Source organism: Camelina sativa, chromosome 13 (assembly GCF_000633955.1).
Source record: "Camelina sativa cultivar DH55 chromosome 13, Cs, whole genome shotgun sequence".
NCBI lineage: Eukaryota > Viridiplantae > Streptophyta > Magnoliopsida > Brassicales > Brassicaceae > Camelina > Camelina sativa.
This window is the reverse complement of record NC_025697.1, coordinates 1732417-1748087: the sequence shown is the minus strand read 5'-3', so window position 1 is coordinate 1748087 and position 15671 is coordinate 1732417. Positions and strand designations below refer to the sequence as shown.

The following is a 15671-nucleotide window of genomic DNA, read 5'->3' as shown; positions in this document are numbered from 1 at the left end:
TCCTCATGCTGACCTAGGCGACAGTATCTCTTCTACAAAAAAAGTTCCTAAACAAGAAGTTCCAAGTGATCCCGTCAATACCCAGACTCCGTTAATCGAATCAGCTCTTTCCGCATCTCGGCTTCTCGGTATGAATTCTTTATTCTTACACCATCTCAAATAATCAATTTGCCTATAAGCAAGTTACAAAGAGATCAAAGTCTAAATTTCGAAGGTCAGGCTACTATAGGGTATATACATTGTATCTTAAGATAATCATTAGGTGAATAAAGCACCGGATACTGAATCATTCGCATAGCGTGATCTTGTTGTTGATGTAGGAAAGAATACGAACATATATTATGAGTATATACAATTAAGTCAAGGAATAAGCCAAGGTCGTGTAGAAGTGGTGAGGGACTTCTTGAACGGTCATCCGGACGCAGTGGACGCATGGATAAACCTTTACGAGACACCATTGCTAAAGGCTTGCGCGTGTGGGAAACCCGAGATTGTTAAAGAGCTTTTGCGTCGTATGAGACCTGAACAGATGCTTCCCAAGATGAGCCAAAACGCTTCGTACCACACGCCTCTCACTGTCGTTGCGGTTACTGGAAACATGGAGATTGCTGAAGCCTTAGTCGCTAAGAACCCTAAGCTTCTAGAGATTCCTGGAATCAATGGGCAGATTCCAGTTGTGGTTGCGGTCGAGAACAGGCAGATGGAGATGGCTCGCTATCTTTACACCAGAACTCCGGTTCAGGTGTTACTTGGCGATGATGGATATCACGGTTCCTTGCTCTTTCTTAATGCCATCTTCTATAAAATGCTCGGTAAGCGGTTTCGTGGACTTCAAACAACCCATGTTTTAGGCTGCTTTGATGATGATTTCTTGATATGTTTTTTTTTTCTTCATACAATTAATTAGACATCGCGTTGGATCTGTTCAACATGAGCAGACGCTTAGCCGTCACAAAACACTCGCAAATCGAGTCGATTCCCATCATTGTCTTGGCTTCAAAGCCAGATTTATTTCCTGGTGGCTGCTATCTCGGACCACTGACACGTTTCATCTACTCTTGTCTGTACTAATCTAAGACCTCTTCATTACAAAGATCAATCATTTTGTTATTCTCCTTTGATTCAACTCATCTTTCCTTTCTCTCACTTGCTAGGGATACAAGTAAAGCTGCCAACTCTTCCATTTCCTTCTAGTCCGAACAAAGATCATCAGAGTAAGTTCTTCCGTCTACATAAGCTTCATAAAAAGTCTCTATATTCTTTTAAAGAAAGTGAGAAAAGTTTCGATTTTTATTCCAGATACTCTGATGGGGAAACTGCTCAAATGTCTTTCCAAATGGACCGGTACGTATTAGGTTTTCGTCAGCAAATGGACCGATAAGCATGAGGTAATTCGATAGGATTCACATGAAATTTTAATTTGAGTCGAGTGATGTTTTCAGGAATAGATGAAGTGTACCAACTTAAGGTCATGCATCTACAAGCCACGAAGCTTCTACAAGGAATGTCAGAAGAATCATTGGCCTTGGGCTTGAAGGAACGTTCTGAGACCGTGGATGACGCTTTACTATTTGCAGTAAGGTATGGGAATGTGGATTTCTTGGTGGAGATGATCAAGAACAACTCCGAGCTTCTATGGTCCACGAGAACAAGCTCGAGCAGTACTCTGTTTCTCTTGGCCGTCGAGTTCAGACAAGAGAAGGTGTTTAGTCTCCTCTACGGTCTGGACGACAGGAAGTACTTGCTGCTCGCCGACAAGGACTGTGACGGCAATGGTATCCTTCATCTCGCCGGCTTTCCTTCTCCTCCTTCCAAGCTCTCTAGTGTCGTTTGCCCACCTTTGCAGATGCAACGCGAGTTACAATGGTTCAAGGTTTGCTCTGTTTCTCTCATGCATTGCCAAAACAGAGGAAACGAGGTTTTAAAATAAATCTGGACCGGCGATTTATTTTCCCCGATGATGCAGGAAGTGGAGAGAATCGCACCGGCGATTGAGAAGGAGAGAGTAAACGAAGAAGAGCAAACACCGATCGAGATATTCACAAAGGAACACCAAGGATTGCGACAAGAAGCCGAGAAATGGATGAAAGACACAGCGATGTCATGCAACGTAGTCGCGGCTTTCATCGTCACGGTCACTTTGGCGGCTCTTATCGTCACGGTCATTTTCGCAGCGGTCTTCACCGTCTCTGGTGGCAACGACGACAATTCAGTAGGTAACCCTTTTCACCTACATAAACAGCAGTTCATCATATTCATCGTCTCAGATTTTATCTCTTGCTTCGCCGCTTGCACCTCCGTACCCGTATTCCTCGGGATACTCACCGCGAGATACTCCTTCGACGATTTCTTGGTCTCGCTGCCGACAAAGATGATCGCGGGACTTTCGATACTGTTCGTTTCGATCGCGGCGATGCTTATTGCATTCTCGTTGGTTCTGTTCACGATGATGGATAAAGAGAAATGGATCGTTGCTCCGAAGATCCTTTTCGCTTGTTTACCGGCGCTGCTGTTTGTTCTGCTTCAGTATCCTCTCCTCAAGGAAATGATCCTCTCAACCTACGGCAAAGGAATCTTCGACAGAAACATGAATTATTGGGCCTAAATTAAGACACTAATGGGCCTGATCGAATACCCTAAAATAAAAAACTCTTTAACCGGTCCACCATAGATTATGGCATATATATACATATATATGAAACATTTTAATGTGTATAGCAAATATAGAGATTTCGATATTACGATTAGACTTCCAATAATAGTTGTAATGAAGTATTATATTATAGTTGTAATTAAGTATTTGTAGGTTACAGTTGAAGAAATTAAGAAAACCAAAAGACTGTAAAACATAGCGTCTCGCTTTGTCCATTGGTCTACATCAAAATTCACTTCGATGACGCATCAATTTGTACTTTTAGTTTACGATTGATTTTTCTTGCAACAGTTTGTACTTTTAATTTACAAGATTATGCATGCGTTATTAGAATTGATCTCATATGATTAACTAGCTAAGAAATATTTCCATTGACTTGGTCAAAGCTGGGAACTTTCAAAATTCCAACTGTATCTCCTTCTTTTACAGTTCTTCCCTGTACCTTGGCAGATAGTGAATCATGTAAAATAGGTTATGTTTTGTTTGGATCAAATCTAAATCTGACATGTTTTTTTTTTTTTGGGTAATTTGACTAGGCCAAGCTAAGGAAATTTGAGCAGTGTTATACATTGTGTAGTTCTATTTTTCGTGTCATGTACTCATGTTCATTTAGTTCAACGTTGAAAAGAGTTTGTTCTGTTTTTGTTTAGATGAGTCTGTTTCTCTTGTACTTCTAACAAACTTCTGAACCCGCAGAAACGGCCAAGGCCTAAAAGGAAAGAAGCAAGAAGCAATCTCATCATCTTATTATTTTAAGCAGATAGATAGATTCCTACAAAACAAAGTCATACGTAAACTAAAAAGTCAATGAACGTTGTTTGGTCTTGTAATCTTATCATTATCTCTTGGTGTGGTTCTAATTTCCTCATATAGTTGTCTCAAAGCTAGATCCTTCACTTGTCATAGTAATATATAATTCCACACTTTTACCATTCTCAAAAACTTAGCTGTTTCTTCTTATTATGTTTGTCTAAGAAAAATGATTTGTTTTTTAAAATAGGGGTATTAAGTATTAACATAACACAAATTTTGCATCTTCTTGTTTTTCTTAACTATGCATGTGTTAAACACTCGTTGTAATGTATGTAATACGTATGGATTACTACTACTAGTTAAGCAAACTACAAGATTCATTCAACAACTGTAATTAAAAACACTTCAGGTTCAGACACCTCACTCGCTTAAAATCCGAGGGCACCCTTGTCATTTCCTCTTGTCACCTTTTGAAATTTTCGGGCCATTCCGTTTTAAATTCGTTTAAATAAAAAAAAAAAATTCGTGTAACCCAAAAAATTCGCAGTCTACTACGTTTGCAAAAAAGAAAAGAAAAAAAGGAAAAAAAAAAGATAGCATTGGACCCATCGAACCAGAATCAATCTGAAGCGTCGAGAATACCATCCAACGGTCACGATCAATCTCCTCTAAAGAAAGATCTTTTTTTTTTTTTTGGATGTTGTTTTCGGATCATAAACCCTAGCCACCTCGGTTCCCTCTCTTCTTCTTTCCAAAACGAAAAGTTCGTGAAACCATCTTCACCGCCGATCCTTCATCTTCTTCACCATGTCTACTCTTCTCTAAAAAGAAAAAACAAAAACCCATGAACAGATCTCGATCCTCTCAATCGATTTTTCTTACTTTTTCTTCTTCCATCTCCAGAGAGATCTCTGCGATTTTCTTTCTTCTTTTTCTCCTTTTCTAGGTTTCACTAATTTTGATCGAATCTGTTAAAATCTGACGACTCTTTTCCCTTTAGATTCCCGTTTCGATTTCCCTTTTTTTTTTTTTTTTTTTAAAAAGAGGTTTTTTAAAACAAAATATTATTAGAATCGGATTGGTTTATCTGAAAGATCCGTGTTTTGTTAGAATATTAGCGAGTATAGATCGAAGGAGGGGTTTGAATCAAGCCAAATTCTTAAGTAAAGTCAAGCCAGTTTGTGGCGTCGTCTTCAGTCTTTGAGTAAGAAAGGGAATCGTATGAGCAAGGCATAGATGCCGTCGGTGGGAATGAGACGAACCACTAGGGTTTTCGGGGTGGTTAAAGCCCCAGACGGAGCCCGGGTCCTCCGTTCCGGTCGTCGGATCTGGCCTAACGTCGGCGAACCCAAGGTACGGAGAGCTCACGATGTGGTGGATCGGGATTGGAACAGCGTTTTGAAGACTCAGAACAAAACCAAAGGGAACAGCAAAGTCTCCGGTAAAAATAACAGCCAGCCTTGTAGCCCGAGAGATGTTTCTAGTGAGAAAGACGACAAAGTAGATGACTTTCCGGTCAGGAAACGGAGGAAAGTGAGAAATGAGTGTGTCGGAGATGTAAAGACTGTGGATAAGATGTTTGGGATTGTATATAGTAGGAAAAGGAAGAGACTTTCTGAACCATCGAGTGATAGATCAGAAGAGCCACTACGAAGCCTGCAGTTTTATTGCAGGCGAAGGAGATTCCCCAGTCGGGTTTCTTCAGTTCGTCCTGTGCTTACTCTTACAGTAGATTGGTCATGTGAGGATTGCTGGTTTCTAACTGTTTTCGGTTTGGCAATGAGATACACGAGGAGGGAACAACTGAGCCTGTCTTCGCTTACTTCTTTCTTCTTGTCTCAACCTATCAACCAAGTGTTTGCTGACCATGGCGTGCTATTCCCTGTGGTAATTACCTCTGCACTTACTAACGTTAGGTCTGGACTAGATTTTGTTTGTGTATGTAGTGATATTAAGTTTTGGATCTTTAATGTTGCTGAGGTGATCTGTTGGTTTCTGTTTTCTAGGAGCCTCCCCTTAGCTCAAAGGGTGTCTGCAAGTTTTTTGGGGACATGAATTGTCTACCTCTCTTTTCAGCAGATTTTGCTGTCATTCCTCGATGGTTCATGGATATGCATTTTACTTTGTTCCTAAGAGTGGCACCACGCTCCTTCTTTTTCGTAGAGAAATCTCTGTATTTGCTAGACAATCCAGTTGAAGAATCTGATTTGGAGTCTGAATTAGCTTTACCTGAACCTTGTAATCTGAGGAATGATGCTGTAGTTGGGTTACATCCATCAGTGAGAGCCTCGAAGTTAACTGGAGGAAATGCTCAATATAGAGGCAATTTAGGTTCTCACAGTTTCCAGAAGAGGAGAAGCTCTTTGAGAAGGAGAAGAGCAAGAAATATTTCACATAATGCACACAAGTCGTATAATGGAACACCGGTTTTTGATATATCAGGAAGTAGGAAAAACAGGACAGTAGCAGTATCGCCGAGAAAGCTCAGAAGCTCAGTTCGAAGTAGCTCATCCCCGGCTTCAAATGTGCTTAGTATCATTCCGTTGGCGAAGACAAAAGAGGAGCTTGATTCTTTATGTTGTTCTGCGAATATATTAATGATATATTCAGACAGATGCTCGGGAGAAGAAGGGTTTAGTGTCATGTTGGGATTTTCTTCTTCAAATGAGTGGTTTCTTGCAATTAAGAAAGATGGGGCAATCAGATACAGCCACAAGGCACAAAGGGNATTGTCTACCTCTCTTTTCAGCAGATTTTGCTGTCATTCCTCGATGGTTCATGGATATGCATTTTACTTTGTTCCTAAGAGTGGCACCACGCTCCTTCTTTTTCGTAGAGAAATCTCTGTATTTGCTAGACAATCCAGTTGAAGAATCTGATTTGGAGTCTGAATTAGCTTTACCTGAACCTTGTAATCTGAGGAATGATGCTGTAGTTGGGTTACATCCATCAGTGAGAGCCTCGAAGTTAACTGGAGGAAATGCTCAATATAGAGGCAATTTAGGTTCTCACAGTTTCCAGAAGAGGAGAAGCTCTTTGAGAAGGAGAAGAGCAAGAAATATTTCACATAATGCACACAAGTCGTATAATGGAACACCGGTTTTTGATATATCAGGAAGTAGGAAAAACAGGACAGTAGCAGTATCGCCGAGAAAGCTCAGAAGCTCAGTTCGAAGTAGCTCATCTCCGGCTTCAAATGTGCTTAGTATCATTCCGTTGGCGAAGACAAAAGAGGAGCTTGATTCTTTATGTTGTTCTGCGAATATATTAATGATATATTCAGACAGATGCTCGGGAGAAGAAGGGTTTAGTGTCATGTTGGGATTTTCTTCTTCAAATGAGTGGTTTCTTGCAATTAAGAAAGATGGGGCAATCAGATACAGCCACAAGGCACAAAGGGCTATGAGACCATGTTATAGCAACCGGGTTACACATGCAACAGTATGGATGGGAGGTGATAATTGGAAGCTTGAGTTTTGCGACAGAAAAGATTGGCTTGGTTTTAAAGATATATATAAAGAATGCTATGAACGGAATGTATCGGAACAGAGTGTGAAAGTTATTCCTATTCCTGGGGTAAGAGAAGTGTGTGGCTATGCAGAGGATATATATGACTTCCCTTCCTTTTCTAGGCCGGTTCCATATATATCTGTGAACGAAGATGAGGTTTCAAGGGCAATGGCTCGAAGTATTGCTCTTTATGACATGGATTCTGAAGACGAAGAGTGGCTCGAAAGGCAAAACTGGGAACTGCTTAGTGAAGAAGATGACCAATTTCTACAACTTCAGCGGGAAACCTTTGAGTTGATGATTGATGGGTTTGAAAAGTTTCATTTCCATAACCCTGCCGATGATCTCTTGGATGAGAAAGCAACCACTATAGCTAGTCTTTCATACCTGGGTAGGCACGAGATGGTTGAAGCAGTACATGATTACTGGTTGAAGAAAAGGAAGCAGCGAAAAGCACCACTCCTCAGAATTTTCCAGGTAATGTCATATTATGGTGTACAAGTCATATTTGTTTTATTCCAGTTGTATTTGTACTAATGATTTTGATGTATGCATGTATATACACAGGGTCATCAAGTGAAGAAAACGCCGCTACTTTCCAAACCTGTGTTTCGGAAGAGAAGATCCTTCAAAAGACAGGGGAGTCAACTCCATGGAAAAGCCAAACAGGCAAGCCCTTGGCTCGGTTAGTTCCCTCAACATAATGACTCAGGGATACGTAGTTACTGTGATGAAATGTTTAGCCTTGTGTTACAGTTGTTTGGAAGTACCGAAAGCGTAGTACTTATATATATAGACTTGAGAGTTAGAGTATCATGGAACAGTCTTGCAGAAGTAAAATTAAGTAGAAAGGGTTTACCATAGAATTAGACTGATAATGTTCTCCTTAGTCATGTTGCTGTATTTGATTTGAGGATAGCTAAATTCTATAATGAAGGGTAAATTTTGTACACTTCTAAAACGATTTTCTCAGAATGGAAGAAGCCAAAACATTGGCTGATACAGCCAGGAAAACTGCAATAGTCGTTAAATTTTGGTTTTGCTTGACAAGTTCAGTATTTCAAACACAATGGGAGTGAAAATAATCTGATTCGGTTGTTGTTGTGTTAATTTGATTGAACAGTGGCTGTAAAGGCGGCTGAACCAGAGGAAGAAAACGATTTTCTCAGAATGGAAGAAGCCAAAACATTGGCTGATACAGCCATGAAAGCTGCAATAGCCAAAAGAAGACGAGCACAAATTCTGGCAGAAAACGCAGATTTGGCTGTTTACAAAGCGATGATGGCTCTCAGGAATGCAGAAGTCATTGAAGTAGCCGAAGAGAGCGAGGTCGACACGACCGTTTTCTTGAACTGAAATGGTAAAGATAGAAAACGTTACTTGATTGAATCGCGGAAAGTTGGGGGTTTTTTTTGGCATTTTTCAAAAGAGGATTTGAAAAGAGGTATAGTCTCTGTAGGTTTGGGTTTTATATGTATAGTTCCTACGCTGATATTGTAAATGATTTAGAACTTTCTTTTGTTAGGGTTTTTTGTTCATACTACTACCGTAAGATGATGATGCTCCATCCTTACCTTTTTTTTTTTTCGTTTTTCTTCGGACCAATATAATTTGAAGAAATGTGAAAAGTAAAAAAAAAAAAAAGTTACGGGAGGTATATTGCAATGTTCTATTGTAGTTTTGGTCATATACGTATTGTGTAGATTTGGATACTTAAAAAGTTAATAAGCAAATAACTCCTTTCAATAATGGTTAATAATATTCTTATAATGAAAACAAAAATAAAAGGCGGCGTAAATCTAAAATATTTTAAATCCTTGGTTTGACCTNTTCTAAAACGATTTTCTCAGAATGGAAGAAGCCAAAACATTGGCTGATACAGCCAGGAAAACTGCAATAGTCGTTAAATTTTGGTTTTGCTTGACAAGTTCAGTATTTCAAACACAATGGGAGTGAAAATAATCTGATTCGGTTGTTGTTGTGTTAATTTGATTGAACAGTGGCTGTAAAGGCGGCTGAACCAGAGGAAGAAAACGATTTTCTCAGAATGGAAGAAGCCAAAACATTGGCTGATACAGCCATGAAAGCTGCAATAGCCAAAAGAAGACGAGCACAAATTCTGGCAGAAAACGCAGATTTGGCTGTTTACAAAGCGATGATGGCTCTCAGGAATGCAGAAGTCATTGAAGTAGCCGAAGAGAGCGAGGTCGACACGACCGTTTTCTTGAACTGAAATGGTAAAGATAGAAAACGTTACTTGATTGAATCGCGGAAAGTTGGGGGTTTTTTTTGGCATTTTTCAAAAGAGGATTTGAAAAGAGGTATAGTCTCTGTAGGTTTGGGTTTTATATGTATAGTTCCTACGCTGATATTGTAAATGATTTAGAACTTTCTTTTGTTAGGGTTTTTTGTTCATACTACTACCGTAAGATGATGATGCTCCATCCTTACCTTTTTTTTTTTTCGTTTTTCTTCGGACCAATATAATTTGAAGAAATGTGAAAAGTAAAAAAAAAAAAAAGTTACGGGAGGTATATTGCAATGTTCTATTGTAGTTTTGGTCATATACGTATTGTGTAGATTTGGATACTTAAAAAGTTAATAAGCAAATAACTCCTTTCAATAATGGTTAATAATATTCTTATAATGAAAACAAAAATAAAAGGCGGCGTAAATCTAAAATATTTTAAATCCTTGGTTTGACCTTAGCTCTCAACGGATTCTTCATCACCACCGTAAACTCAGTTTTCCCGGCGAAATCAATCTCACTTCCTGACGGATACGCACTCCACTCGAACTCCTGAACCATCCTCGCAAGCATCAGATGCACGTGTACGGTTGCCATTGCAAGCCCTGGACAAATCCTACGGCCTACACCAAAAGGAATCATCTTCACTCCAGTAATCCCGGTTATGTCAGCATTCTCCTTACCCAACATAAACCGGTCTGGGTCAAACTTTTTCGGGTTACTCCAAATTCTCGGATCCTCACTCATACCCGGAAGATAAACCTCGACGTTAACGCCGGCTGGAATATCGTAACCGCCGAGCGTCGTCGTCTCCGTAACGGCGTGCGTCAGAGAAAAATAAGTCGGAGGATGTTTCCGGAGAAGCTCCTTAACAAAAGCTTGTAAATAGACCATTTTATCCACGTCTTTCTCCTCAACGCTACGATCATCTCCCACCGTTGATTTAATCTCATCGTACAGCCGAGATTGAATCTCAGGGTTGGCAATCAGCTGCGCTATCCCCCACTCGATCGCTGTCCCCGTCGTATCGGTACCACCGTTGAGAAACTCGGAGCAGAGCGTCACGAGCTCTTCGTTAGACGGCGTCGTTTCACGGCCTTCGATTGTTAAATCAAAGAGCGTGTCCAAGTACGAGAAAGACGACGCCGTTTTGTCGGATCCTGGGTTCTGAATCGCTCTCCGCCGTCTCTCGATAACCCCGACGACGTAATCGACCTGTTCACGGCGGACTTCGAGAGCTCGTTTCCTCTCCTTGGAGAAGAAGGGAGCGAGGATCGGAAGGTAATCGTCGATTCGTGGATCAACGGTCATCAGCACAGTTTTCATAATCTCATCCATCTTATCGATCGATGCTTCGTCCATGACGATTCCGAAACACATCTCTAAGAGGATACAAAACGCAGCGAATCTTGCGTTTCGAAGCACCCAGATGAGTCCCTTGTGTTCTCTAGCTTCAGATTTGATCCTCTCGATGAGCTTATCCATAGAGGATTGTCTCAGCGATCCGAACTCCTTGAGGCGTGTTGAGCTAAGCATGTTCTGAACCATGTTTCTTCTCAGAGACCGCCACACGGGACCATATTTGGCGGCGTTGACGGTGAATTTGTCGCAGCTGAAGATTGTTCGGGTCGGACTCTCGGCGGGTCGGGTTGCGAAAAGAGCTCCGCGTTTGATCAGAGCTTCGTGGACTAGATTCGCGTCCGAGAGGATGATCATTGTACGAGTACCCATTCTCACTGTGAGAATTCCTCCGTACTTTTGCTTAAGCTCCTCCGCGTATTCGAAGAACGACTTACCGGAGCGAGCGAACTGGAATAAGTTTCCGACCACCGGCCAACCTGGTGGACCTGGAGGAAGGTTTAAACCTCCCTTTGGCTTGGAAGAACTCCATCGAGTTAGGATGAAAACGAAACCTGAAACGATAATTGCAAACAAAGTATAACCAAGGGAAGTTGGAACGAAGGAGATGATGAGAGACATTTCTTTTGTTAGCTCTGTTTTTTTTGTTTTCTTGAATCTAGCAGTAGAGACGATGAAGATGAAGATTATATATAAGAAGAGGGTGAAAGCATGCAAAAAGATTTGAAGTAAATATTTTGAAATTAAATGTTAAAAACTTTTTGGGTTGGAATTTGGTAAAAATCATTACTCAAAAATAGTCAAATTGTATACTGTGGACGGTAGCTGCTACCTGAAACAGAGGCATAATTAATTGTGCTTAAAAAAGTTCTACTAATTGATTCTAATTTTGCATGTATGACTAAGGGAATATAATCACAAGGATTAATACATGTTTTTTTTTTTTTTTTTTCTCAAAATAGGAACTCTAACTAATCATAAAAGAGCGCTCAAATAGTTTGACAATAACCCTATAAATCTAAATATTTTTAAAAGAAACTGTGTTCACCAATTTCTTTTTCAAATAATTGTGTTTACATTTTAATATGTTGAGACTATTATTTGGCTCTGTAATTATATAAGGAATACTTGAATTGTGTTTACATTTAATTCATAATTGTGATTGTAATTGTGTTTACATTTTAATATGTTGAGACTATCTGCAGGGTGTGTTTTTTTTTAATTAAAATGACATGAATGTTTTACAACTTTAGGTGATCCGTTTAGAACACTCCTCCTTTATTGAAACAAACAACGTTTAATTCATAATTAATTATGAGAAACCTACAACCATGGACTGATTGTTACTACAATAGAACACTCCTTTATTGAAACAAACAACGTTTAATTCATAATTAATTATGAGAAACCTACAACCATGGACTGATTGTTACAACAAATAGTCAAAATAGTAAAGATGAGATCTATGTCAGGTAAGAGTAATGAAACAAAAGCTTAAACAGGATACTGTATGTCCCAAAATATATAATGCTGGTTATTAAATAGATTATAATGAAAGCAGATACAAAAACTTATTTTTGGTAGTATTGGACTTGGACCTACAGATGAAACATATCTCGGTGAAATTTAAGAGTTTTGGACAGACGGAGAGCGAGAGAGAGAGAGAGTGATGCGAGGGCAGTTCCTTAGCCTCAAAATTAAAATCCCAAGTAGTGGCCATTGCTGATGAACCACACACATTGCTCTCTGCTTTTACTTCTCCCGACTTCTTCCATGGAGTCTCCAAATTCGTATCAGTTCAATAAGCTCAGTCACTAGCTACCTTCTTCCTACTAATAAATACAATTTGGGACTTTAGGAGTTTTCTGCATCAGTGCATGTCTTTTTAATTTATTTATTGCTTTTCAACTGCTCATTTTGAATAAATTTTAGTAACATGGGAAATCTAAATGTCTTCAGAAAGCCATTAACTCACTCACTTTCCAATTTTGGTAGACCCGAAAACAATGAATACAAATGGTGTTGTATTGTTAGCTAATCAGAATTCAACATCATATTATATATCATGCTTTCAAAATAAATAAAATCTCAAAAAAAATGTGTTTGACTTGTTTGGTATTCAATTAACTTGTTTGGTATTCAATTAAGTAAATAAGGAATTCTACATAGTAGTAAAAAGCTTATCTGTTTTTTAAGAAAGTTGATAAAACGTACTTCAAATATACAAAAAAAGAAGATGGTTTAATCATGAATTAATAAAGTCAAAGCGGACCCTTCTTCCTTGAGAGTTGGACTAGATCTCTAACCAAAGTAAACCGAAGCAATCCAAAAATCAATTTAACTTGTTGTATGTATATATATCTTGGAGGGAGTTTTCAGATTGGAGCAGAGGAGGTTAATTCATTGAAATAATCAGAAAAGCATAGATTATCCTCATCCAAATCTATGTGAGTCACTAATCCTCCATCTTCAAGTGTTTCAGAATTTGAACCCAAATCTTGGTTCTTCGTAGTCACCATTGAGACATCATCCATCTCCAAGCTCTTCATATAATTCGTCTCAAAATCAATGATCTGATCAAGATCCAGCTCTTGAATGAATTCATCCCAGTTTTCAGATACAAGATTGTTGTTTATGTTGTTGTTGTCAGAAATCTGTAGCATCACATCTTCATCTAAATTAGACAAGTGGATAATAATTATCATACAAATCAGTGTGAACCACCAATTCTTTATCTACAACAGCTTTAGAGTCGGAGAATGAGTTTTGATTTGGTGTCACCATCGAGATGTTTTCCAACTCTGAATTCATTGATGAACTTTTAGATTTCGTCGACTCAGCCTCAAAGTCAGTGATTTGATCAATGTCCAGCTCTTGATTGCACCCATCCACGTTTTCGAGTAAAGCATAGTTGTTCTTGTTGTCGCAACACGAATGAGGATTAAGAGTATGGTTTTGATGAGTTCCGTGTAATAAACCCTTCTTCTCCACGTCCTCACAATCTCGTCGATTTTCCAAGGCATTGAAAGGCAACTCTTTCAGATCTTGCAACATCTTGGACATTGAGTTCATCGCGTCTCTCAGTTCCTCCGGATCCTCTAATTTTGCAAGCCTCTCATCTTCCCACCAGAACCCTAACCCTAGATCATCCTCCCGAGGACGCTGATTAGCGAGGAAAGCGGCAACAACGTTATCGACAGATGAATGACCAAAGGTGTAGAAAGAAACGTTGGAATTGGAAGAAACGGGAGTTGCCAAGATCGCAATTTGTGCATTGGAAAGCAGGCAAATCTCAGACGCTTTGCTATAAAGTCCCCTTGTGCGTTTTGAGAATGCAACTGCTCTTGAATCTTTGTTCCCTATCATCTCTATCGAAATAGTAAAGCGAAGTTGAAAGGCTTTACTCAGTATAATTGGAGAGTAGCAAAACAACATTGAACATTTTAATTAAACCACATCAAATCAGACAATTGTATGTGAATTTTCTTTTCATTTGAACCGGATTTGGTCAAGTTAAAAAGAGTTAAAGACGTGAATTCCACGAAACTTAAACCCTAGCTTTAACCCTCGCTCTCAACGGATTCTTCATCACCACCGCGAACACCAATTTCCCGGTGAAATCCACTTGGCTCTCCGGCGGGTACGTGCTCCACTCGAACTCTTGAACAATCCTCGCCAGCATTAGCTCCACGTGTACTACCGCCATACCAAGCCCAGGGCAAATCCGACGGCCAATTCCGAACGGCATCATCTTAACTCCGGCGACTCCGGTTAAATCAGCCTCTTCTCCACCTGTAATAAACCGGTCCGGGTCGAATTTATCCGGTTTAAACCAGATCTTCGGGTCCTCACTTATACCCGGAAGATAAAACTCAACGTTAGCTCCTACGGGAATATCATAACCGGAGAGCTTCGTCGGCTCCGTGACGCCGTGAGTTAACGTGAAATACGTCGGAGGATGTCTCCGGAGAAGCTCCTTAACAAAAGCTCGTAAATAGACCATTTTCTCCAAATCTTTCTCCTCGACGCTACGATCATCTCCCACCGTTGATTTAATCTCATCGTACAGACGAGATTGAATCTCAGGATACGAAATCAGCTCCGCGACTCCCCACTCAATCGCCGTCCCCGTCGTATCCGTACCAGCGTTAAGAAACTCGGAACAGAGCGTCACGAGATCTTCATCAGACGGCGCCGTTTCACGTCCGTGGACTTTAAGATCGAATAAAGTATCAAGATACGCAAAAGGCGACGCCGTTTCATCGGAGCCGGGATTTAAAATCGCCGATCGCCGCTTCTCGATGAATCCGACTACGAATTCAACCAATTTCCGGCGAAGTTCGAGAGCGCGTCGTCTCTCCTTGAAGTAAAACGGAGTTAGAATCGGAAGGTAATCGTGGATTCGTGGATCGACGGCGATTAAAATCTCAGTCATCATCTGATCCATCTTCTCAATCAATGCTTCTTCCATCTCGATTCCGAAACACATATCTAAGAGGATACAAAACGCAGCGAATCTAGCGTTTCTCAGAACATATACGATCCCGTCGTTGTTCTTAGCCTCCGATTTGATCTTCTCAACGAGCTTGTCGATTCCGGATTTTCTAATCGGAGCAAATTCTTTTAACCGGTTCGAGCTGAGCATGTTTTGAACCATGTTGCGTCTCAGTGATCGCCACACGGGACCGTACATAGCTGAATGGACTGTGATATCGCTGGAGCTGAAGATTTTACGGGTCGGAGTTTCGACGGGTCGGGTTGCGAATTGTGCCCCGCGCTCGATCAAGGCTTGGTGTCGGAGATGATGATCATTGTTCGGATTCCCATCTTTAGTGTGAAGATTGGGCCGTAGATGTTTCTCATCTCGTCTACGTATTCGAAAAACTGTTTACCGGAGCGCGCGAACTGTAACAGATTACCAACCACGGGCCAACCCGGTGGACCCGGTGGGAGGTTCACGGGCTTCGATTTGTGACTGAGGCGAGTGAGTGTGTAAACCAAACTTGTTACGAGGATTGCGACAAGTGTGACTAAGAAGACACTATCGGATATTTCTAACATTTTCGGTGTTTTGAGTACTGAGGTTTTTAAGCTATAGATTTTCAATCAATGATGAACAAGAACTAGAAGCAATTTTGCAACTGTTTT

General features: G+C 40.2%; 3 protein-coding genes and 2 pseudogenes across 4 annotated transcripts; 2 read left to right on the top strand and 3 right to left on the bottom strand.

Moving 5' to 3' along the window:
- Nucleotides 7-2818, top strand: LOC104737836. Its single transcript, XM_010458094.2, has 7 exons — nt 7-128; nt 321-812; nt 908-1060; nt 1155-1214; nt 1300-1344; nt 1443-1873; nt 1967-2818. The coding sequence occupies exons 2-7, from the start codon at nt 515-517 to the stop codon at nt 2603-2605; spliced, it is 1626 nt and encodes a 541-aa protein (XP_010456396.2). The 5' UTR covers nt 7-128; nt 321-514; the 3' UTR covers nt 2606-2818.
- Nucleotides 3987-8507, top strand: LOC104734475. Of its 2 annotated transcripts, none has more exons than XM_010454065.2 (5): nt 3987-5293; nt 5413-6123; nt 6797-7393; nt 7484-7585; nt 8040-8087. In XM_010454065.2, exons 1-5 carry the CDS (start codon nt 4643-4645, stop codon nt 8046-8048), a joined length of 2070 nt encoding a protein of 689 aa, XP_010452367.1. In that variant the 5' UTR covers nt 3987-4642; the 3' UTR covers nt 8049-8087. The 2 variants fall into 2 exon arrangements, with proteins under 2 accessions (XP_010452367.1, XP_010452368.1); XM_010454066.2 differs by having other exon boundaries at nt 3995-5293; nt 5413-5737; nt 6411-7393; nt 7484-7601; nt 8040-8507.
- Nucleotides 9512-11271, bottom strand: LOC104734474 (cytochrome P450 77A4-like). Its single transcript, XM_010454062.2, has one exon. The coding sequence runs from the start codon at nt 11142-11144 to the stop codon at nt 9603-9605; it is 1542 nt and encodes a 513-aa protein (XP_010452364.1). The 5' UTR covers nt 11145-11271; the 3' UTR covers nt 9512-9602.
- Nucleotides 12899-13958, bottom strand: LOC104737835 (annotated as a pseudogene).
- On the bottom strand, nt 13897-15666 carry LOC104734473 (annotated as a pseudogene).

Coding starts and splice junctions, on each gene's coding strand:
- LOC104734475 (XM_010454066.2), top strand. CDS start 4,643: ATGCCGTCGGTGGGAATGAGACGAACCACTAGGGTTTTCGGGGTGGTT. Junction 5,738..6,410: donor TCAATATAGAGGCAATTTAG/GTTCTCACAGTT, acceptor GAGGCAATTTAG/GTTCTCACAGTTTCCAGAAG. Junction 7,394..7,483: donor CACTCCTCAGAATTTTCCAG/GTAATGTCATAT, acceptor GTATATACACAG/GGTCATCAAGTGAAGAAAAC.
- LOC104737836 (XM_010458094.2), top strand. CDS start 515: ATGAGACCTGAACAGATGCTTCCCAAGATGAGCCAAAACGCTTCGTAC. Junction 1,061..1,154: donor GACACGTTTCATCTACTCTT/GTCTGTACTAAT, acceptor CTCACTTGCTAG/GGATACAAGTAAAGCTGCCA. Junction 1,215..1,299: donor TCCGAACAAAGATCATCAGA/GTAAGTTCTTCC, acceptor TTTTTATTCCAG/ATACTCTGATGGGGAAACTG.
- LOC104734474 (XM_010454062.2), bottom strand. CDS start 11,144: ATGTCTCTCATCATCTCCTTCGTTCCAACTTCCCTTGGTTATACTTTG.